The following is a 23,663-nucleotide window of genomic DNA, read 5'->3' on the forward strand; positions in this document are numbered from 1 at the left end:
ACCAGTTTTGTTCATCTTACTGGCTCATCACCTACGTACGATTTAACCCTGATTTATGCTTCTACACGAATTAGTCAACCATCCGGAAAATCCTCTTCACAAGATGAAAGTGACAAAATGAATATCTTCGCATTATGGTAGTTTTTATGTTAGAAAATTATGAGACACGGCATAAGGTACCGAAAAAGTCCGAAGTTCAAGATCCTAAACTGAACACTGTTTGTAACTAAAATGCTAGAGTCTTGTCTGGATATGTGTTAGTACGATAAAAACTCTTGTCTTAATAGTTTTATGTTGGACCGTGCTTTATTATGAGCTGTTGGCTTATGTACGTAATTTTAATAGAATTCACTAGCGTTTTACCTTGCCGGCTGTGCACTGAATGCTACGTATATCGGTATCTTCTGTAGTAGATCTTTCAACGATAACCTAGGAATAACAAATCAATTTCTTAGACTTATTTCGAATAACTGTTGTTTCGTAATTTGCAGTTTTAGGAGACAAGATATCTTTCCCACTGGTAGATCTTACAATCTATGACTGTCTGCGAGTGCTCTATTGTTCATACTCATCCGAGGGAAATTAACTGAAACAGTAATGCGTCAATATCATGGACATCTCTTTTGTAAGAATTAATAAACTGAGAATTTGATTCGAATGACATGTGGTTGATTTGTGGCACTAGTAACACTTACTTTATTTCCGGAAACATATAGACGAGACACTGACCTTGACATACGCCAATACTTTGAATATAGCGCACACCAAAACGCGTTATAAAGAGAATAAGTAGATATAACTCTAAAACACGTTATCTGACGCGTGTTACAACATCGACATACAGAGGCTTCACAGGATTTACATTTGTCACGATCGACCATCAGCAATGCAATTTTACAATGGAGGCAGTAATTGTCAGTTCCTTTAATCTACTGCAGAGGTCTCCAATTGCAGCTCAGTTACAGCTACAAAATGATCTATTTGTGGGAAATAAGCCCTGCTCTTCATGGGTATTCAGCTGCACAGAAGCTACTTGTGATTGAGACAATCGTTAAAAATGGTGCAGTCATTGCGGTAATTGATATACGACACATCTCAAGAAAATGACTTAACGCCATACGATGTGGCACTCATATCGGCCTGTGCTACTCTAGTGATGGAAGTGAAACGGTTTTAACTGAGTGGTTCAGGCAACAGCGTAAGTCAGTACAGGTAAGTTGAAGGCAAAAAATATTTTTGTGATTCCAGCTCGGACTAATACAATTCATCGACAGAAAGTTTAGCGCAAGGGTTCCTGAAAACGTTCCACGCTTATCATCATTTACAAAAGCACCGCCCAGCTGACGCCACATTTCTTTCTTTACTGTAGTCCATATCGTTGTGTTCTAAGTGTTCCAGTGACTGCTCTCTGCAGTGCGCATGCCCTTGACTTGCCTCATAGTTTACATGCCACGAATTTCCCAGAGAATGTATTCTTAAAATAATAAGTAAAAAAACGTAGCTCAGAAATACGTGTTTCCCCTTCTGCAACGTGTTTATATACTTCATTTATCTGAATGCACACTGTATGTTCATATTTTTGTTCAATTATGATGTTTTTATGTTTCTTCAAGTATGCATCTCTGTTTTCCAAACCCTGTTCTTCATTTCTTGTTTTCGGCAGTCCATCCATCACAATGTTAATTTAACACTCTATAATAAAACGTCTTGACATAGCTTTCATTACTTCTATGTTAATGTTGTCATTTTTCGTTTAATTACCTTTCTTAAAAATACCATATTTAGTTGTTACAATCTTTCATATTAATACCCAACACTGTGTTATCAGATTCCGTACTGGCCAAGCAGCAGAATTCCTTGCTGTGGAATCATATTGCTATCTTAATATTCGCCTACATGCGTCATGGTATAACAATCTAGAATGCTTGATGTCCACAGGTTTTATATATCTGTCAAAGAAAATCTTCAAAAAACCAGGAGTTGTAGCTACAATGTTTATTAGCGAGATCGAAATTCGGACGGCCCAAACGGAATAGCCTAAAGCAGAAATTGTTTTCCTTCAAAAAAGCAAGACATGTATGGCGAGAACAACCTTGCAAGATAATGGTCGAAGTTACGTACACCTCAGGTAGATTCTTTGGCTGACCAGAAGAAGCCATGAACATGCGGAATGTGCCACAGACATAATAAAAAAGACTGCTCGCCAGACGAAACTACATAAAAACAAAATATATGGAAGATAGCCGATTATAATGGGGACCTTTCAATTTATCTTGTTCATTTTCAAATCAGAGGACGTTGATCTTTGCTTTCAACTACGTTTCTTACAGCTATTGAAGGATATAACAGTACAGTCGAACCTCTACAATTAGAAAAATCACTGTGATAATAATTTCGGACCATAACACTTCTGTACTAGCTTTATTATACTATTTTAAATAAAAATGAGTTACTGTATTGTGGATCGTCGATAACCAGGTGAATATGCTGGCTGCACGTTCAGAGCTCCTCACCTGAAACCCTGTGAACATCTATCGGGTGGTCTGCTGTGTTAATTCACTTACAATGTCGTCCTAAATCGTGGCAACCATACCACAGGAATAATGAAAACAAAGAGGATTATGAGCTCACCAGTATCAACCTTATTAAATTATTACCTATATATTCACTAGTTATTATTAAGCGTCGATGGAAACAGGTGCAGATGAAAACTTCTGTCTATTTTGTGCTTAAGGCTCACAGCAACTGCTGCCTTTTAGGAAAACAATTTTTGTCACTTAACCTGAACACGTTTTACTGCTAAATGCAAGTCCACCTGAACAGATAAGGCGTAAGAAAGTTGGGTAATGATCGCGGTTATGGGTACTTGGAAGATGTTTGAGGCGGCAACATGTCAAGAGGACATTTGACAACTGCTCATACCTGCAAATGCTTTATGTACAGGCTTCCATTTAAACTTTTTGTCAGTTAAGTACAGTTACGAACAGAAGGTGTTGTAAATTTAAAATCATTTCCTGAACGTATCGTCACATAAAATGGAAGGCACAATTAATGACTGTCGACAAGGGAAGGTATCGTCTGTAAAATTCTCTGTCAGAGGACCCTATCGTATTCCCACATGCGTCATGGGTCATGGCCATTTCTGCTAGTCACCCGTGTTATTATTTTCCCAATAGGTCAGCGTTTCTAGGTAGAAGCAAAAACGGTCAATTAGGTAGAAACAAGACGATAAAATACTATCTGAAATTAGTATAACGCCTTCACTACCAATGCGTCGCATTATAACTGATAATATGAACTCTGACTGGTGCACCAAACACCTGACACAATCATAATTAAGTTATTACTTAAGGTAATAGACAGGTGAAACGCTGACTTGTAAGCCTGCATCTGAATCTGTACTCCGAAGCCACCTGATGGAGTGTAGCAGGTGATACTGGTTTTCACAGCCACGACTTCCCTTTCGTTTCGCGGAAGGTGTGCGGGAATAAAGAATATTGCTAGCCCTCCATGTGAGCTCGAATCCTATTAATGTTATCTTAATGGCCGTTTCGCAAGTTATCCGTAGGACAAACATAAGGGTTCATTGGACAGCTTTTGTGCCTAGAACAGTGTTTTTCACTACATTATGTATTCATTGCAAAAGTAAACAGTTAGAAGAGCACTTTAATAATCAGCCAGGCCACTGCAGTTTGAAGCTGGAACTAACCAGTAACCTAAACATACATTCCACGGCAAAAAAATGTCACACGACTAAGGATTATACCATAGGGGCGGAAACCGGTAGATGTGATGTTTAGGTACAGATATAAAATTGATTACAATTTCACAAAAATTGGATTATTTATTCAAGAAAAAGAGCTTCACAAAAGTAGGAAACGTGATGAGAAATGTCGCCGACGTTACTGTCCCATTATCGCAGGTAACCGGCTTGTTTTTTTATCCTTTGGCATATATTTTCGCGCAATGACCACTTACACAATGCTGCTAACTCTGCACTCAACTGTTGGATGCATCATAGAAGAAACAACCTGTATGTGAAGAAGTAGTACAATCAATAACAGTCGAAAGTGTTGTCTTGTTATCAAGACCAAAGATTTGCATTTATTGGACATGGATAGTGCAAAGTCAGGTTACGTGTAAACTGGCTACGCAGTACAGGCAATGAAGAATCTAGTTTGTTATTTTAGTTAAAGATAGTTTGTTTGGATAAAGAATTTTTAATAATACCCGATAACTGAGTTAATGCTATTTGTGTGAGAGGCTTTGATGACTGACTGTATGCAAAGTTCTGTACGATATTTAATATATTACTCGAGAACTACGTTTCGAGTCCATACGTTTTCTCTGATTTGGATTCCAATAATGACATTAAGATGTAAATCTGTTCCTCGACATGTAGTTAAAATTTGTAGAACCATGACAAATTTGCGACGGCGAAAACGTTTATCTTTAATTATTGTGTTGTTCTTTTCTGGGCGTTCTGAAAGTTACTACTAATAAATGAAATGATGAAATTTCCTGGCAAGATTAAAACTGTCTGCCGGATCGAGACTCGAACTCGGGACCTTTGCCATTATACGGCAAGTGCTCTACCATCTGAGCTACCCAAGCACGACTCACCCCCCCCCCCCCCCCCGTCTTCACAGCTTTACTTCCGGCAGTACCTCGTCTCCTACTTTCTGTCCGCACACATCCTAATTAGTTAACGTACCCGCAATCTTTTACACAGAAAAATAGGAATTCTTGTACGGAATCGAAAGAACTTTCTAATTATAAACTTTTACAGCTGGTTTTTAAATTTGACTTTTTTGTCTATCCGACAGTTGGTATCACGGCGCTGGTGATCAAAAATTTTGGTACCAGAATTGCGCACCCTCTAAAGACAATTCTAAGGTGGAACAATGAATGTATTTTTTTTCTTTTGGTACTGTAATTGTGTATGTCATTGAACTGTACTCGGTTATTTACAACAAGCTTTACGAGGCAATGAATATAACATGAAACAACAGTCAAAATACATTACTCCTTAAATAGATGTCTACAACACGATCTTATGTGAGCGCCACATATTAACTTACAGCCTGTATGTGAGCAATGAAGACTTGGCTTCTTAACGATGAGTTGCAACGGAACATTGTTTCGTATGACTTTGTTGTTGTTGTTGTTGTTGTGGTCTTCTGTCCAGAGATTGTTTTGATACAGCTCTCTATGCTAGTCTATAGTGTGCAACCTTCTTCATCTCCGACTAACTACTGCATCTGAATCTGTTTAGTGTATTCATGCCTTTGTCTCCCCCTACGATTTTTATCCTTCGCACCTCCCTCCACTACTAAGTCATTATCACTTGATGCCTCAGAACGTGTCCTACCAACCGATCCCTTCTTCTAGTCAAGTTGTGCCACAAATTCCTCTTCTCCCCAATTCTGTTCAGTAACACGTCATTAGTTACGTGATCTACTCATCTAATCTTCAGCGTTATTCTGTAGCACATTTCGAAATCTTCTATTCTCTTGTTGTCTAAACTATGAATCGTCCATGTTTCAGTTCCACACATGGCTACACTCCATAAAAATGCTTTCAGGAAAGACTTCCTAACACTTCAGCCTAACTCGAAGTTAACAAATTTCTCTTGTACGGAAACACTTTCCTTGCCATTGCTAATCTACATTTTATATATTCTCTACTTCGAAGATCATCATTTACTATTTTAAGTGTCTCATTTCCTAATCTAATTCCCTCAGTATCACCTGATATAATTCGACTACATTCCATTATCCTCGTTTTGCTTTTTTTATGTTTATCTTCTATTCTCCTTTCAAGATACAATCCATTACCTTCAACCGCTTTTCCAGGTCCTTTGTTGTCCCTGAAAGAATTACAACGTCATCGGCAAACCTCAAAGATTTTATTTCTTGTTCATTAATTTTTAATTCCTACTCCAAATTTTTCATTTGTTTGCTTTACTGCTTGCTAAATATACAATTTGAATATCAAATGAGAAAGGCTACAATCCTGACTCACTCCCTTCCCAACCACTGCTTCCCTTCCGTGCCTATCGACCCTTATAACTGTCATCTGGCTACTGTTCAAATTGTAAATAGCATTTCGATCCCTGTATTTGATCCCTGCCACCTTCAGAATTTGAAAGAGAGTATTCGAGTCAAAATTGTCAAAAGCTTTCTCTAAGGCTACAAATGCTAGAAAAGTAGGTTTGCCTTTCCTTAATCGATGTTCTAAGAAAAGCCGTAGGGTCGGTATTGCCTCACGTGTTCCAACATTTCTACGGAATTCAATTTGATCATCCCTGAGGTCGGCTTCTGCAAGTTTTTCCATTCGTCTGTAAGGAATTCGTGTTAATACACTCCTGGAAATTGAAATAAGAACACCGTGAATTCATTGTCGCAGGAAGGGGAAACTTTATTGACACATTCCTGGGGTCAGATACATCACATGATCATACTGACAGAACCACAGGCACATAGACACAAGCAACAGAGCGTGCACAATGTCGGCACTAGTACAGTGTATATCCACGTTTCGCAGCAATGCAGGCTGCTATTCTCCCATGGAGACGATCGTAGAGATGCTGGATGTAGTGGAACGGCTTGCCATGCCATTTCCACCTGGCGCCTCAGTTGGACAAGCGTTCGTGCTGGACGTGCAGACCGCGTGAGACGACGCTTCATCCAGTCCCAAACATGCTCAATGGGGGACAGATCCGGAGATCTTGCTGGCCAGGGTACTTGACTTACACCTTCTAGAGCACGTTGGGTGGCACGGGATACATGCGGACGTGCATTGTCCTGTTAGAACAGCAAGTTCCCTTACCGGTCTAGGAATGGTAGAACGAACGGTTCGATGACGGTTTGGATGTACCGTGCGCTATTCAGTGTCCCCTCGACGATCACCAGAGGTGTACGGCCAGTGTAGGAGATCGCTCCCCACATCATGATGCCTGGTGTTGGCCCTGTGTGCCTCGGTCGTATGCAGTCCTGATTGTGGCGCTCACCTGCACGGCGCCAAACACGCATACGACCATCATTGGCACCAAGGCAGAAGCGACTCTCATCGCTGAAGACGACACGTCTCCATTCGTCCCTCCATTCACGCCTGTCGCGACACCACTGGAGGCGGGCTGCACGATGTTGGGGTGTGAGCGGAAGACGGCCTAACGGTGTGCGGGACCGTAGCCCAGCTTCATGGAGACGGTTGCGAATGGCCCTCGCCGATACTCCAGGAGCAACAGTGTCCCTAATTTGCTGGGAAGTGACGGTGCGATCCCCTACGGCACTGCGTAGGATCCTACGGTCTTGGCGTGCATCCGTGCGTCGTTGCGGTCCGGTCTCAGGTCGACGGGCACGTGCACCTTCCGCCGACCACTGGTGACAACATCGATGTACTGTGGAGACCTCAAGCCCCACGTGTTGAGCAATTCGGCGGTACGTCCACCCGGCCTCCCGCATGCCCACTATACGCCCTCGCTCAAAGTCCGTCAACTGCACATACGGTTCACGTCCACGCTGTCGCGGCATGCTACCAGTGTTAAAGACTGCGATGGAGCTCCGTATGCCACGGCAAACTGGCTGACACTGACGGCGGCGGTGCACAAATGCTGCGCAGCTAGCGCCATTCGACGGCCAACACCGCGGTTCCTGGTGTGTCCGCTGTGCCGTGTGTGTGATCATTGCTTGTACAGCCCTCTCGCAGTGTCCGGAGCAAGTATGGTGGGTCTGACACACCGGTGTCAATGTGTTCTTTTTTCCATTTCCAGGAGTGTATTTTGCAACTGTGACTTATTAAACTGACGTTACTGAAGCAAAATACAGTAATTATGTTGACTTACAGTTTCCACTCCTTAAGACTTGTAATAACTTTAATTGGAAATGTAGCTGTACTAATTGTTTGACGATATTCCAAGTGTATAGTATTCTTCAGTTTAAATTCTTACCATCACGGATATAATTTTTTTTCGGTCTCAGTTATTATTCCTCACGCTATATTGTAATTATCATTGATGTAGGACCTCTAATTACACAGAATTGAATATATTTTGTCTTTTTTAAACTGATAGTGAAACTACTTGCAGAAAACTAGTGATTTGAAGGTGCTATTCTCCAACATTATTTACTACGTATTATGTTGTATTCTGTATGTTTCGATTTGTTATAATAATGGTTTCATTTGCAAGAAAATTAATTCCACTTCTTGTATATTAGACAGAAGACCGATTTCATGTAAGAGAAACAACAGCGGACCTAAGATTGTTCTTTGCGGAGCGTCTGTAGAATATCTGGTAGTTCTGCCTTCTGTTCCGTACGTAGCGCAACATTCATCTTGCAGAGATCCTGTTCTCATTTTCTTATAATATGTATTACACTTCCTAAAACTGTTTTCGTCAGTTTTGCACTACGTAGTTAAACTTGAGACTTAAAAAGTGTGTCAGAGATTTATTCCAACTGGGTTCCACAGAGTGTTTAAAATTAAGTAAGGCCAATTATGCGTTATTTGGTTATATTTATTACATATAATTTAATATCACATAATCAAACTATTTCGGCTTATATGACCATTTCAAAGTCATCATAGATACATATAATACTGAACAAAGCACGTAGAATTCGAATTACACTTCCATATCTACAAACCGTTCATCGGAAGACTATACATATCACGTAACTGATTTACGAGTTAACGGTACTTCCTGTATTTAATTATTCACACACATGTGTGTTCAATGAATACTGCTTCGCCAATTTTTCCACCTGTACTTACTAGTCGCCTGAAAATAGCCATTATGCCCGAAATCAGTCGTGGGAGGTACAACGGTAAAGGAAGTAAAAGTAGATAAGTCATACGTACATATCGATTTCTCCCCCCGGGTCGGCTTCACTGGCGCATGGAGTTAACCTTGCTTGTTTGGCAAGCTGAAATGTTTAATAAAGGAGTCAGTGACTTACTGCTCAAGGATCCGTGCAACCAAGCTAACCAGTTCCATGATTAATTACCGCCATTCCAATAAAAATGAGGAAGTAAATATGATACTGCGAAAAGCAGGTATATAAAACAGGCTAAATACATCCAGACCTCAATATAATTCCTGTGCTCAAAAAGGCAAGAGTGAATATTTGACAACCATAAGTTTAGTACGTCACGACTGCCAAATATTAACATCAGTTATTTGCAGGAAAATGGAAAGACTGATCGAAGCCGACATAAGTGAAAATCAGTTTAGGTTTGTAAGAGATGTAGGAGCACGTGGGGCATCACTTGCCCTATACGTAACATCAGAAAAAAGCACGCTTGGTAATAATGACGGAACAACTAATCATAGAAAATAAACTTTAGAAAGAAGAACCTATATTTCTAGATTTGAATAAAATTATTTCATTGATTACTGTAATTTTCAGCAACTATAGTAAATTTTTCCAGAATAAAATTAAGTGGTCAGTTGCAAATATATTTGGTTTGCCTCACCAGCTTCGACAAATTAATTTGTGCGTACGCTTCCACAGTCAGTCTCATTTTGGACAAAATTATTTTGGGTAGTGGGCCGAGTCGAAACGTCGGCAATTTAGTTGTTTTAGTATCTTGAAATACAGGGCCTAATACCAGTGACCACAGTTCTGCTGGCGAATAAGAGAATCATTCAGAGGGAGAACTTCAGAACAAATGTGAAGTGGACGTTCTTGTTTCTCCAATAAAATGCTTAAAACGTTAGTTAAAATCAAATATGTCACGAGCAGTGAGCAAGAAAAATGTAGATCCCTACACTGAAAGTAGGTTTTGCACTTTTTGCACTCATGGAGTGCAGTTTTATGTGTAAGTTTGATTCCTGGAATTTAGTGTTACGTAAAAATTATTTGTTACAGAGACGCCATAATTTTTTCAGACTCTAAAATCCAGTTCTCTAACAATCAGTTTATGCGTATTATTAAAAACAATCGTCAAAAGTATGTGATTATGTGCTATAAAAAGTAAAATACTGCAGGCTTTATTGTGTGCTATAAATCAATCAAGAGCATTTAAGAAGCACTTAATTGTTGGAAATTTCACGTAATTAGACACGAAGGAGCTGTTTTAATTGATTTGAAGAAATTAAATAGCCGAGATGACATTCAGTAATATTTATTCCTGATGACCAGTTTCAACAGTTACTGCTGTCATAATCGATCTTGTTGTTATACATCATATTTTACTATTACTCTATCACTCATGTGTGATGGAAGCGAACGTATAAGAACACCACACGTGTGGTACATTCATTACAAAACGGGATGTATAACAAGAAGGTCTTTGGAGATTAGAAGATGACAGTATTAAGAGTTTGAACCAGTCATCAGGAATAAAAAGTATTCAGTACGACTTCGGTTATTAAATTTTATATATTAAATAATTGTAAAATTAAATCTTATTCAACTTAAATTAAAAATTACAGTTTATTTGTTTCTTAAACATCGGTTTAAGCATACAAGTCTCAGAGACGTCGGTTTAAACATACGAGTCCAGACAGACCACACTCGTAATATATGTTTCAGAAAAATCACCTCATGAGTTACGGGTTAAAAAGAAAGGAACCCTAGCTACCTGGAAGCTGTGTTTATAAGCGTATGAAAATTTTAAAAGAGTGTTGGAGAAATAATAAATGTTGTAGGCATATGGAAATGTAACTAGCAAAGTTACAAAATTCTTCTTGTACTTATCTTTGATGTGAAGTAACTGACCTCCCACATGCTTTCCATAAAAGTCTTGATTACAAGGTGCTGAGGAAGCGAATTCGGCTGCCTTATAATAAGATTTTGGATTTTGTTTGTCATAAAAAGTGAAGATTACACCAGTGGATTGGCTGCTACGCACTTAGGAGTAAGTAAATAACTTACAATGCACAGTAGCATTGGGGAAGCATTAATTTCGGTGTCATGCCGCAGAGCCTGTTTACCTGAGCTCATAGTTTTTGAACAGTGCTAGACTGAATGAGACTCACCCACGATGTTGAGGTAGACCTGATGGCCGATGGGCGGCGTGGTGCTGATCTGGCACTCGTAGACGCCGGAGTCCTTCTTCTGCGGGTACCGGATGCGCAGCATCCAGTCCTCCGAGTGCGGCGAGTGCACGGCCTCGAAGCGCTGGTCGCTGGTGTACGTGTAGCGGCCCACCGTCAGCAAGTGTATGTCGCGGTGCCGCACCCAGGACACCTGCCGGGGGACAGAAATAGGTAATCTTTCATCACAGACGTTTCCGTCTTATTATCAATAAGAAAGTACGCTCTCTCATGGTTGATGGTCCGAAAAACGCTAAAATAAAAGTTTACTGGGCACGAACAACTATACAGGACGACAGCACGAGGCAGACAAATGTGATGCTATGAGCGATCGATGAAAACCATTTGTCAGAAGTTCACTATGGCGCTTCAACGCAATGATCTTGAGGTATACGTTTGTGACGTTTCTCGCCAGCTATGATGTGAGTTAATATTCTTGAATATCAGCTATTTTCCTATAACCACTGCCATAATCAGGAAATTATATACCTTCGACTGCGGGAAATAAACCACAAAATTAGATAAAAGTTTAACAGATCTCAAACAGCGATTACAAGGACTTGTAATACTCCCCGGAAACGAATTAGAACACTCTTTTAGAGATTTCCAATCAACTCAAGATTTATTGTTGCAACAATCCGTAGTACGTTAAATGATTACATTTACATATCAATTGCACAGGCGGCCCTGAAGTACGAAATATCAGCCCATGCTGAAACAACGGGATGAAGCCCCAAGGGCGACAAACCAGGCGCCGACTAAGGCATCCAGTCGATCGTACAGATGAAGAACACTGTCCTAGAAAACGTTACGCTACGCCTGATCAAACTATTCACAAAGCTGTGTGAAAGTTGTTGGTTGACCACGAGTCACTTCTCATCCAGACATATCCCACACGTGCTCGACATATCCCACACGTGCTCGACTGGAGACAATTTGGGAGATCGTGCTGGCCAAGGAAGTTGTTGTACATCTTGCAGAGCACGCTGAGTTTCACGAGTAGTGTTTGGGCGGGCATTATGATGTTAGACAACACATCACCTTCCTGTTGCAAGAACGGCAAAAGATCGGGTCTGACAACATTCAATATGTACCAAGCGCTGGTTAGCGTACACTCCAGAAACACCGAAGGTGAACGAGAGTTGTAGCTTATCGCACCCAAGAGCATAAGGCCTGCGGTTGAGCCATTATATCTTGAACCAATACACTCTATGGGAGAGCCCTCAACGAACAAACGGTGATCACTTGCTTGCAGGCTGAACCTGCTTTCATTGCTGAAGACCACGGCGTGCCATTCCACCTTCCAATGGATCCTCCAACGGCACCATTCGAGCCGTGCACGACGGTACTGTGGCGTGAGTGGAAGACGGGCTAGAGGTATGCGTGCCTATAGTCCCAACGTTAATAACTAGTTCACAACCGTTCGTGTTGACACGTCTCGGTTTCTAAGTCCTCTCATCTGTCCTATAGTAGTTGTAGAATCCGCCACTGCCATCCTTACAAAATGACGCTCCTGGCGGACGTCTGTGGTCCGTGGACGTCCAGAAACTCGTCTATGAGTGTGTGACTGACATCGCCATCGTTGCACAACTAACGCAGCACGAGAAGCTTGTGTGAGAATTATTCCAGATAACCATGCCGTCACTCTGAAAATCGCTATCTGACCCGTTTCAAATTCTCTAAGTTTACTGTAGGAAGTAGGAGTGTTCCCCATGGCATGGTTGCCTACTTGCTTCACACGTTTGCAATAACCCATCTCGCTGTGAGCATTCACTATAAAAGTTTAGGCATAGGTGGCGCTGGCGGAGCTATGCCATTATGCTGTCTGTTGGCTGACGATACTGAAAACGTTACAAGTACATCCACTACCCCGTCATCAGATCAAAATCGACTTTTTCTTCCCAGGTGTATTTTTTTAATTTCTTTTCCTGAAGTGTAAATATATGCACACACACTCTGTTGAAAGGTGTCGGCTATGGGCAGTTTAAAGTGGTGTCTGTATGTATCTAGAGGAATTGAAGGAATGGTAGAACATTCTTGTTTAAGAGCTGAAACCAAAGAAGGCAATGATGTGAGACACCGAGATCTGCAGCAAAGTCGACGTTTCATCTCGACCCAAACGTCGGGACTCAGGGCAATCCGGTCCATTCCAGGAACGTTACTCACCACGAATCCTAACCTCATACACTCCTGGAAAAGGAAAAAAGAACACATTGACACCGGTGTGTCAGACCCACCATACTTGCTCCGGACACTGCGAGAGGGCTGTACAAGCAATGATCACACGCACGGCACAGCGGACACACCAGGAACCGCGGTGTTGGCCGTCGAATGGCGCTAGCTGCGCAGCATTTGTGCACCGCCGCCGTCAGTGTCAGCCAGTTTGCCGTGGCATACGGAGCTCCATCGCAGACTTTAACACTGGTAGCATGCCGCGACAGCGTGGACGTGAACCGTATATGCAGTTGACGGACTTTGAGCGAGGGCGTATAGTGGGCATGCGGGAGGCCAGGTGGACGTACCGCCGAATTGCTCAACACCTGGGGCGTGAGGTCTCCACAGTACATCGATGTTGTCGTCAGTGGTCAACGGAAGGTGCACGTGCCCGTCGACGCACTGATGCACGCCAAGACCGTAGGATCCTACGCAGTGCCGTAGGGGACCGCACCGCCACTTCCCAGCAAATTAGGGACACTGTTGCTCCTGGGGTATCGGCAAGGACCATTCGCAACCGTCTCCATGAAGCTGGGCTACGGTCCCGCACACCGTTAGGCCGTCTTCCGCTCACACCCCAACATCGTGCAGCCCGCCTCCAGTGGTGTCGCGACAGGCGTGAATGGAGGGACGAATGGAGACGTGTCGTCTTCAGCGATGAGAGTCGCTTCTGCCTTGGTGCCAATGATGGTCGTATGCGTGTTTGGCGCCGTGCAGGTGAGCGCCACAATCAGGACTGCATACGACCGAGCCACACAGGGCGAAAACCCGGCATCATGGCGTGGGGAGCGATCTCCTACACTGGCCGTACACCTCTGGTGATCGTCGAGGGGACACTGAATAGTGCACGGTACATCCAAACCGTCATCGAACCCATCGTTCTACAATTCCTAGACCGGCAAGGGAACTTGCTGTTCCAACAAGACTATGCACGTCCGCATGTATCCCGTGCCACCAAACGTGCTCTAGAAGGTGTAAGTCAACTACCCTGGCCAGCAAGATCTCCGGATCTGTCCCCCATTGAGCATGTTTGGTACTGGATGAAGCGTCGTCTCACGCGGTCTGCACGTCCAGCACGAACGCTGGTCCAACTGAGGCGCCAGGCGGAAATGGCATGGCAAGCCGTTCCACAGGACTACATCCAGCATCTCTACGATGGTCTCCATGGGAGAATAGCAGCCTGCATTGCTGCGAAAGGTGGATATACACTGTACTAGTGCCGACATTGTGCATGCTCTGTTGCCTGTGTCTATGTGCCTGTGGTTCTGTCAGTGTGATCATGTGATGTATCTGACCCCAGAAACGTGTCAATAAAGTTTCCCCTTCTTGGGACAATGAATTCACGGTGTTCTTATTTCAATTTCCAGGAGTGTAGATACTGCTTTACGAAAGGTTGCGTTGTCATAGTAATACAGTCATCACCTCCGTACGTTTCCCCTGCTGTACGTAGTAGGCAATGTTGTAAAATGTGTTCATATCTTCCGTGTTCAGTTTTTCTTAATAGCAACAATGGGAACACAACCTAACCATAAAAAAACTCGTCTCTACTTTACTGCTTGCACTACACAAGGTGACAAGTAAAGTTTTCCAGGCATTCGCCAAACCCGTACCCCTCTAGTTGATTGCTACAATGTATAATGTCGTTCATTACTCTAAATCACTCGTTTCCTGTTATCCAATGTGTAGTGAAGTCTCTGTTTAAATCACCTCGACCGTCTCTTATGAGGAGCCGCTCTACCATCGTACCCCATTATTTTTTGCTCACACAGTGATTGTGTTAACTGAGATGCTGGTAGCAAATTGGATCAACGAGTGACTGGTTCCACTGGTTTCAAACAACGTTTAACGAACACACTCTGCAGTGATGGACGGTCCCTGTCCATCTGTCTGTGAGGACAATATGGCCTTGGTTTAGCTGTTCCTGTTCCTTCGCACATCCAGTTCAGTCACACCCCTAACAGTCCACTTGGGCTGCCTTAGAAGGGTCAAAATGTCCCTTATGGTTTTATTACTCAGTTGACGTACAATAACAAGTTCACGTTCGAAGTCACTGTGCTCTCCTCACAGACAAATTCTGCTGTGACTGCTTCTCTGCTTCGCTTCCAAAATACTGGTGGATCTGCCTCTAGTGACGTCTAGACGACAGTTTCGTGTAACATAGGGGTCTGCAGGCACTTGTGTTAGATAGTGTACGTGACTCTAAACTGTACACATGGTGTACTTTTATTAGTTATAATTATAAAACTTGTCATTCCCTATGCTAAAAGTGATATTTTAATATCCAACCTACGCCGAGCGATCACCGAAAGCCCGTGACAATAATAATAGTAAATGTGCTCTTGATCTCCATCCCAAAATCAGGTCAATCTTCCAAATAAATGGAAAATGTATGTGATGATCATGATTAGTAGTGGTAGTAGTTGTAGTAATCCTAGTAGCAGTTTTATTTATCTGTCTTGCAAGGATACTGGAGATGTATTGTCATTAACAGAGTTATAGGTCTTTGACAAACATGGAACAGGTAGACGGTCGTGGTCTTACAGGAGAACCCGTGCCAGTACTTGCCCACAATAACTTAGGGAAACCACGGAAAGCGTTAACTAGGATGGGTGGATGCAGACTGAAGTCTACGCCCTCCAGAACAGAACAGAGTCCTTGGGTACAATAATGTTTCACAAACAAGTTTTTAATAATAATAAAATGCACATGATACACTGTTTATTTATTTACCACTACCAGTCACTGCACACACTACACACACACTACACGCACACACATACACACACACACACACACACACACACACACACACATACATACACATTGTTTCATAACGCTACATGCACTATTATCTGCTATCAGGACCAGTTTGTGCACCTTAACCTCCCATTTTCTAGCCTGAGAAACTGAGTCAGCATCCCTCTGTAACGAGTGAAATGTTGAGTTCAGAAAGAGGATAAGGTAGGCTTATCTTTCACTGCATAGCTTTGGGGAAAAAAGGAAAATCGAGTTGATGGAAAGAAGATCAAGTGTGAAGCAAAAGCAAGTGTTATGTTGTATGTTAGTTTACTATCGTTATTGTTATTTGTGTTGCTTTTTTATCACATCTCTAGTCTTTCTTATCTAAGCAATGCTTCAGTGTATACAATTTTTAGGTTAAGAGGTACTTTCCAACTAACCTTTTAAATAAGTTTGTTTTAGCAATGTCTTTACTCATCTTTGGTAATTTATTGTACAGTTTTACTGCTGTGTAGGAACGTGACTTCATTCTAGATCTTGTTCATGGTCACGTACAAAACTGTTCTTCCAGCGAATACCAACGTTAATTCTTATGTGTACAACTGTCTGGCAAAAGTATTCATATGATTCAGTTAAAACCCACAGTGTTCTGAACAGGTCTTTACAATGAGATCGACTACTGTATTCGGTTCTTATTGGCTCTAAGCAGCCATTACACGCTGATAACAGAGCACTAAAGGAGTAATATGCTGATAACATTCTATTTTCAAATATCTTTGTTTGTTAACACCTCTTCAACTGAGATACAATATTCGTTCCTAGAAATTATTTATTTGTTACATTGTCTACGGAGGTGCTACCTACATTTACTTTCATAGTGTCGTTTTCCCTCTTGAAACTGAAATTCTCGGCATCTGTTATTTTTTGTGGTCAAATTAGTTTCATTGGTTGTTGATCGATTGTAATCTTCATTGAAGGTTTCATTCCCTTTAGGAGTGTTTTTTTTTTCACTTCAACTGAGATACAATATTCGTTACTAGAAATTATTTGTTACATTGTCTACGGAGGTGCTACCTACATTTACTTTCATAGTGTCATTTTCCCTCTTGAAACTGAAATTCTCGGCATCTGTTATTTTTTGTGGTCAAATTCATTTAATTGGTTATTGATCAATTGTAATCTTCATTGAAGGTTTCATTCCCTTTAGGAGCGTTTTTTTCCATTGTGTGTAATTTTGCTGTCATCAGCAAAGAGAATTTTTCCCTGTGTCTAACACTAATGGAAAAGCACTGAAGTGTATCAAGAACGCACAAGTCGGAAATCCATTCATGTATATCACGCACAGTATTGGTCCTAAAATGCTTCCCCGAGGAACTCCAATATTAACGTATTTTGCCTCTGAAACGTGTTTTACTAAAAATTTATATTACTTGAGGTGTGCGTTATCTCTACTCTTCGTTCCATATAGCTAGGTGTGATCGGAATCGGTTGTTAATTATCCCTCTTATTCTTAATGTTTCTCGCTTATTTAGCAGAATCTTATGGTCAACAGTGTCAAAAGCCTTAGAAAGATCTACAAATAGCCCGTGACACACTCATCTTTGTCAAGAGCAGCCAGTACCACTCATGTGTATTCTATTGCGGCTCATTCCCTGATCGTATCATTTTGGACACCAAACTGTGATTCACTTAAAATATTGTACTTATTCAGGTAATTCATTAAACTGTCTTTCAAAATTAATTCTATTACTTTTGAGAAAGGTGGCCGCAGAGAAAAGGGGCGGTAATTTTATATGTCTTACGCATTACCTTTTTTTAGCACAGGCACAACACTTGCCTGTTTTAAGTACTCTGCATAATGCATGCTCTGTAACGTGTTCCCATACTAGCCACAAGGTTGATAACGATTTCTAGTGGCAGGGCATTGCATTCGTCAACCACTGCAGTTGAAAACTGCTGGACAGTCGTTGCTGCACTCGGGGGTGCTGTAACACATCTCCCAAACGCATCTCTCACTTGATGGATAGAATTTAAGTCGAGGGAACGGGCAAGTCATTTCATTTGTCGAATACCCTTTCTTTTCAAGACCTCCTCAAACTGCGTAATTCTAGATGGCTGCAAATCGTCATCCATAAAAATGAGTTCATAGCAGAATGCACCGCTGAAAAGAAACACAAGAGTAAGGAGTTCAGTGTAAGAATAATGTTGACCAGTAAGTGTACCATGTACAAAGATTTCGAAGTCAGTAAACCAATCCCGCATTACCCCTCACACCATAACAACTGAACCATCAAAACTGTTATGTTCTTCAATGTCCCTAGGTGCATTATGAATTCTCTTATGGCGAGAAATGGGAACACGTAATGCACCCAGGAATACTGTCGAACATGATCATTTTTGTGATCCAGGTATTACAGTGTGGGGAGGCATATTGTTGTTAGGGCATACAGACATCTAAATCTTCGAACGAGGCATTCTCACGAGACAACGTTATTTTGACTCTGAACTAGGTCATCACGTGTGTCTTTTCAGGGCCACATTCCGCCCAGACTTCATTTTTATCGACTTCAGTTCACGGCCGCATCGAACTGCCCACCTGGTGGAACTTTTGGAACGAGAAGATATTTTGCGAACGGGTTGGCCTACTCGTTCCCTCGAGCTAAATCTCATCGAGCACGCAGCTGTCAACCGCTCAGATGGAGCATTGGAACGCCCTACCATAAGAAATTCATATCAACCTTGCCGCCAACAAGGGAAGACAAGAACCACGTCCCGCCTTTTGTAATGCCCAGGCGACCATCGTAAAACGCTGTGACACGAGTGTCATTAATGTCCTTGAATAAGAGTGTCATCTTTTTTCGTTTCACTGCGTATTTCTTTCAGTTATCTTCTGCCCTTACAGTAGCAGTTCCTTCTAGGCATGGCGTAAGTTTCATGGATCTATATTACTTGGCAGTGACTATTCATGCCAAAGTTATTGTCATCCTTAAGCTATGCACATCAGTGTATTTAAAACTAGCTACTTTAGTACAGCCAAGCTTAATCATTCAGACAATAGCTTTTCTCTGCTTGCTTTCGAGACCTTTCAGTCTTCCAAGACTTTGTCGCTTATTTAGCTCGTATATTTTTTCCATAGCTTCTTCGCAAATGGTCATGAGTAACCGCAGATATGTTTTCCTATGCTCACTTAAAAGTCTTTCATTCTACTTGTTCGTTCATCACAAAATCAGACATAGTGGCTGTCCTAGCACAAGTTCAGAGGCTGCTGCACAGGTAAAGACAGTCCATGAACTTCTTGCTTTTCCAGATGAGCAGCATGACATTTAAGTTGCTTACGTCTGCCTTTTTAATTACTTCACCGTTTTACTATACTTGAGGATTACGCACAGATATAAAACGAAATAACGTCTAGTAAAGAAAGGTACTTCAAATAATGCGTACATAGTGTACACCGTTTCTTCAGCTCATTTCTCCAGTTGCCGTGTAACATCCATCTCTAGTGACTTATTTCAAATACTTTACATTGAAACGGGGTCAAGAGTTGTGACAGATGTTTTAAGCGATTGCATTCCACCTGTGACAGTACTGTTTGTACTCTCGTAGATTTTCAGCCTTCGTGTCAACTTAAAAGTTCCTTTTAACGCACAACAAGAGTCCACGGAGTTCTCAGACTACCTAAAGTTGATGTCCCCGCGTTACAGCTGCATTTTGCACGGAACCGTGAACCCGCATTCGATGTTACCAGAATGTTGTCAGTGCAAGCCGGAGCGTTCGCTCCATGTGTGTGTTCAAGCGGCGAAACCGACAGCAGCTGTGCAATTCAGAACTCCCGCAGCGTACTGACATTGTGATAACGGAAAGAAAGAAGATAGGATATGGCAACGTGGCGCAAGGAACGCGTTTACTTTACTATATATCTGACTTTGGAAGTGATACTTATCAGAAACGTGATACAGTATTGAAAGAACATAGAATGAAAACAGCGGAAGCCACTACAAAGAAAATTAAGAATCTGCCTTACACTAATGCTAAAGAAGCGTGTCGTCTAGACCCAATGAGAAGTAGTGCTGACAGTGTGAGTTTTTACAGACCCAAAGCATAGCTTTATGACAGACTCCATCATTAGCATCAACTTTAGAGTAGCTGATAACTTCGCAGGCAAAGTAATTGCTTTTCTAATTACAGTGTCGGTACTGTCGTACTAGGTCCTGCAGGAATCGCTCATCAAACCGTAATTAATATCGAAGCGAATACTCGCCCTCTAACGTTAAGTTATTTTTAAAGATACGTCAATCTTCCTCTTTACTCCCGCCTGATCAGCTTATTTTTCATCAAAAAGAAAACCATTTTCTTCTTTTCATGTTGCTCGCTGTCACGGAATGTAATGCAGCGTCTACAGTCTGACATGTACTTCATGTCGCATTTAACCAGAAGCAAATTTCCACTTCCACTTTAACGTCCGCTTTTCTGCCCGTTTTATGGTATGCTTAAATGGACATTTAGGACATTTTCAAGTGTCCTGATAAAAAGAACTGGTACGAAGTCAGTGCATCAAAGATCATTCGAAAATAAAACACAGATCATAAAATATACATCAGTTAGTTAATATTTCCTGGATGTTTGTGAACACTCTGTTTGTAGAAAATCATAGCTGCAACGTCATTCTGTAGTTGTCTCTTGCACATGTTGTATATGAAGTGTGTCCACAGCCAGTCACAACATGTACACGACACTAGTTTGGAATACTTGACGCTGTTTTTTGATAGACCAACTTTCTATAAAAGATTAGTCAGTCGTTATTAATCTTAGCATATGTTATGGTTTATTTTTAAACTATGTTTGATGCACTGAATTCTCATGTGTTCCTTTAATCAGAAAGCATGAAAACGGCCTAAGGACAATAGTAGGATAAGTAACGTGAAACTGACAGTAGCAAGCAGGATGACAACATTTGATTCATTTATATACATCTAGATTATGCTCTTACCATTTTTGTTGACTATTTGTACAACATCTCTGTGAGTCTGTTAAACAAGAGAAGATGTCATTCGGTACCAGAATACGTTTTTGGCTTGTGTCTGCGTAGTTTCCCCAGTTGTTGAGATGCTGTTTAGCAACATTAATGTGACCACCTGTGGAACGCCTGAGTGGCACCTTTTTGCAGCGCGAGGCGTGCACGAATAGAGTGCGTGAGGTTCTAGATTTAATCTAGAAGGTACCGACAGGGGTACTAAAATGTACACCGACAGGGGTATCAAACCATGCTGATTCCAAAGTCTTGGTCAGCAGCGCTTGGTTTCTCGTTTGAATATCCATGGTGCGGACCCCCCAGTGACCTGGTCCGACCGATTCTCGATTGGTTTTAAAAACTGGGGAGTCTTCGTCGGGGGATTACGGTAACTCATCTTGGTGATCTTCGAACAACGCACGTACACTGCGAGACGTATGGAAAATTGTATTATGGCTCAAATGACTGCGAGCACTATGGGAATCAACATCTGAGGTCATCAGTCCCCTAGAACGTAGAACTACTTAAACCTAACCAACCTAGGGACATCACACACATCCATGCCCGAGGCAGAATTCGAACCTGCGAAGGTAGCGGTCGCGCGGTTCCAGACTGAAGTGCCTAGAACTGCTCGGCCACACCGGCCAGCGAACATTGTATTATCTTTCTGGTAGATGTCATCATGCCGAGCGAAATCGAACTGCATGAAGGGATGGGCGTAGCCCCAAGTCTAGACGCGTATTTGTGCTGATCCATTGTACTTTCAAGAAAAGGAGATCCAGCACTCGAATCCGGAAGGACGACGGTTCAAATCCGCTTCCTGCCATCCTGATTTAGTTATAAACGTAGTTTTCCAAGGCCGTTGCCACAGTCACTAAAATTCTTCTCGGTTTGAAGCTGCATTGTCAGCTATAAAATTCCGATGTTTCGCCGTTTATTGCAAGACGTCTCCCTCAGGGTGTACTTTCCGCAGTTAGCAGCGCCCCTTGAGGAAGACATCTGACAATAATCGCCGAATCATCGGAATTTTAAAGTTGACAATGCGGCCTCAAACCCAGAACAATTTAATTGATCCTGCTTTAGGTTTCTCAGTTGTGCGACTGGATTCGTGATTTCCTGTCAGGAAGGTCGCAGTTCGTAGTAATAGACGGCAAATCATCGAGTAAAACTGAAGTGATATCAGGTGTTCCCCAGGGAAGCGTCCTGGGACCTCTACTGTTCCTGATCTATATAAATGACCTGGGTGACAATCTGAGCAGTTCTCTTAGACTGTTCGCAGATGATGCTGTAATTTACCGTCTAGTAAGGTCATCCGAAGACCAGTATCAGCTGCAAAGCGATTTAGAAAAGATTGCTGTATGGTGTGTCACGTGGCAGTTGACGCTAAATAACGAAAAGTGTGAGATGATCCACATGAGTTCCAAAAGAAATCCGTTGGAATTCGATTACTCGATAAATAGTACAATTCTCAAGGCTGTCAATTCAACTAAGTACTTGGGTGTTAAAATTACAAACAACTTCAGTTGGAAGGACCACATAGATAATATTGTCGGGAAGGCGAGCCAAAGGTTGCGTTTCATTGGCAGGACACTTAGAAGATGCAACAAGTCCACTAAAGAGACAGCTTACACTACACTCGTTCGTCCTCTGTTAGAATATTGCTGCGCGGTGTGGGATCCTTACCAGGTGGGATTGACGGAGGACATCGAGAGGGTGCAAAGAAGGGCAGCTCGTTTTGTATTATCGCGTTATAGGGGAGAGAGTGTGGCAGATATGATACACGAGTTGGGATGGAAGTCATTACAGCATAGACGTTTTTCGTCGCGGCGAGACCTTTTTACGAAATTTCAGTCACCAACTTTCTCTTCCGAATGCGAAAATATTTTGTTGAGCCCAACCTACATAGGTAGGAATGATCATCAAAATAAAATAAGAGAAATCAGAGCTCGAACAGAAAGGTTTAGGTGTTCGTTTTTCCCGCTCGCTGTTCGGGAGTGGAATAGTAGAGAGATAGTATGATTGTGGTTCGATGAACCCTCTGCCAAGCACTTAAATGTGAATTGCAGAGTAGTCATGTAGATGTAGATGTTTTCCCTAAGTCTCTTTAAGCAAATGCCGCGATGGTTCCTTTGACAGGGCACGCCTGACTTCCTTTCACATCCTTTCCTAATCCAATTAGACCGATGACCTCGTTGTTAGGTCCCCTCCCCAAACCAACCAAAAACCAACCAATAACGATACCACACTTGCAGCGCCACGAAAAAGTTTCCCAGACTATAACGCTCCCTACTCCTACGTGGACCCTTCCGACGATTGTTGCAGGGTGTTTGCTTTCAAAAATTTCTCGCTGATGGAGTGTAAAATGTGATTAATTTTAAGTGGCCACCTGACGCCACTGAGTGGACAACCAATTTCTGTAGTGGAGTGAAAATTCCAGCCTTCGTCGCCAACGAACAGCAATCAGCATGCGTGCATGAACCAGGCGCCTGCTGCGGAGGACCATACGCAACAACAGTCGCTGGACGGTCGTTGAGAAGACGCTACTGGTAGCGCCTTGGTTCATCTGGGCGGTCAGCTGCTCAACAGTTACCGGTCTATTCGCCCGGACACGGCTCAGCAGCTGTTGTTTGCCCCGGTCGTCCGTATCCGGTGGTGCACCCC

At 42.1% G+C, this 23,663-nt stretch overlaps 1 protein-coding gene across 1 annotated transcript in view; it reads right to left on the reverse strand.

The window, feature by feature from the left end:
• LOC126356354 (zwei Ig domain protein zig-8-like) overlaps positions 1 to 23,663 on the reverse strand; it is a 763,413-nt gene that overhangs the window by 148,522 nt on the left and 591,228 nt on the right. The window contains exon 3 of the mRNA XM_050007343.1: positions 10,985 to 11,195. Coding sequence (XP_049863300.1) covers positions 10,985 to 11,195 — 211 coding nt within the window. The remainder of the gene's footprint in view (positions 1 to 10,984; positions 11,196 to 23,663) is intronic.

Source organism: Schistocerca gregaria, chromosome 1, assembly GCF_023897955.1.
Source record: "Schistocerca gregaria isolate iqSchGreg1 chromosome 1, iqSchGreg1.2, whole genome shotgun sequence".
Lineage (NCBI taxonomy): Eukaryota > Metazoa > Arthropoda > Insecta > Orthoptera > Acrididae > Schistocerca > Schistocerca gregaria.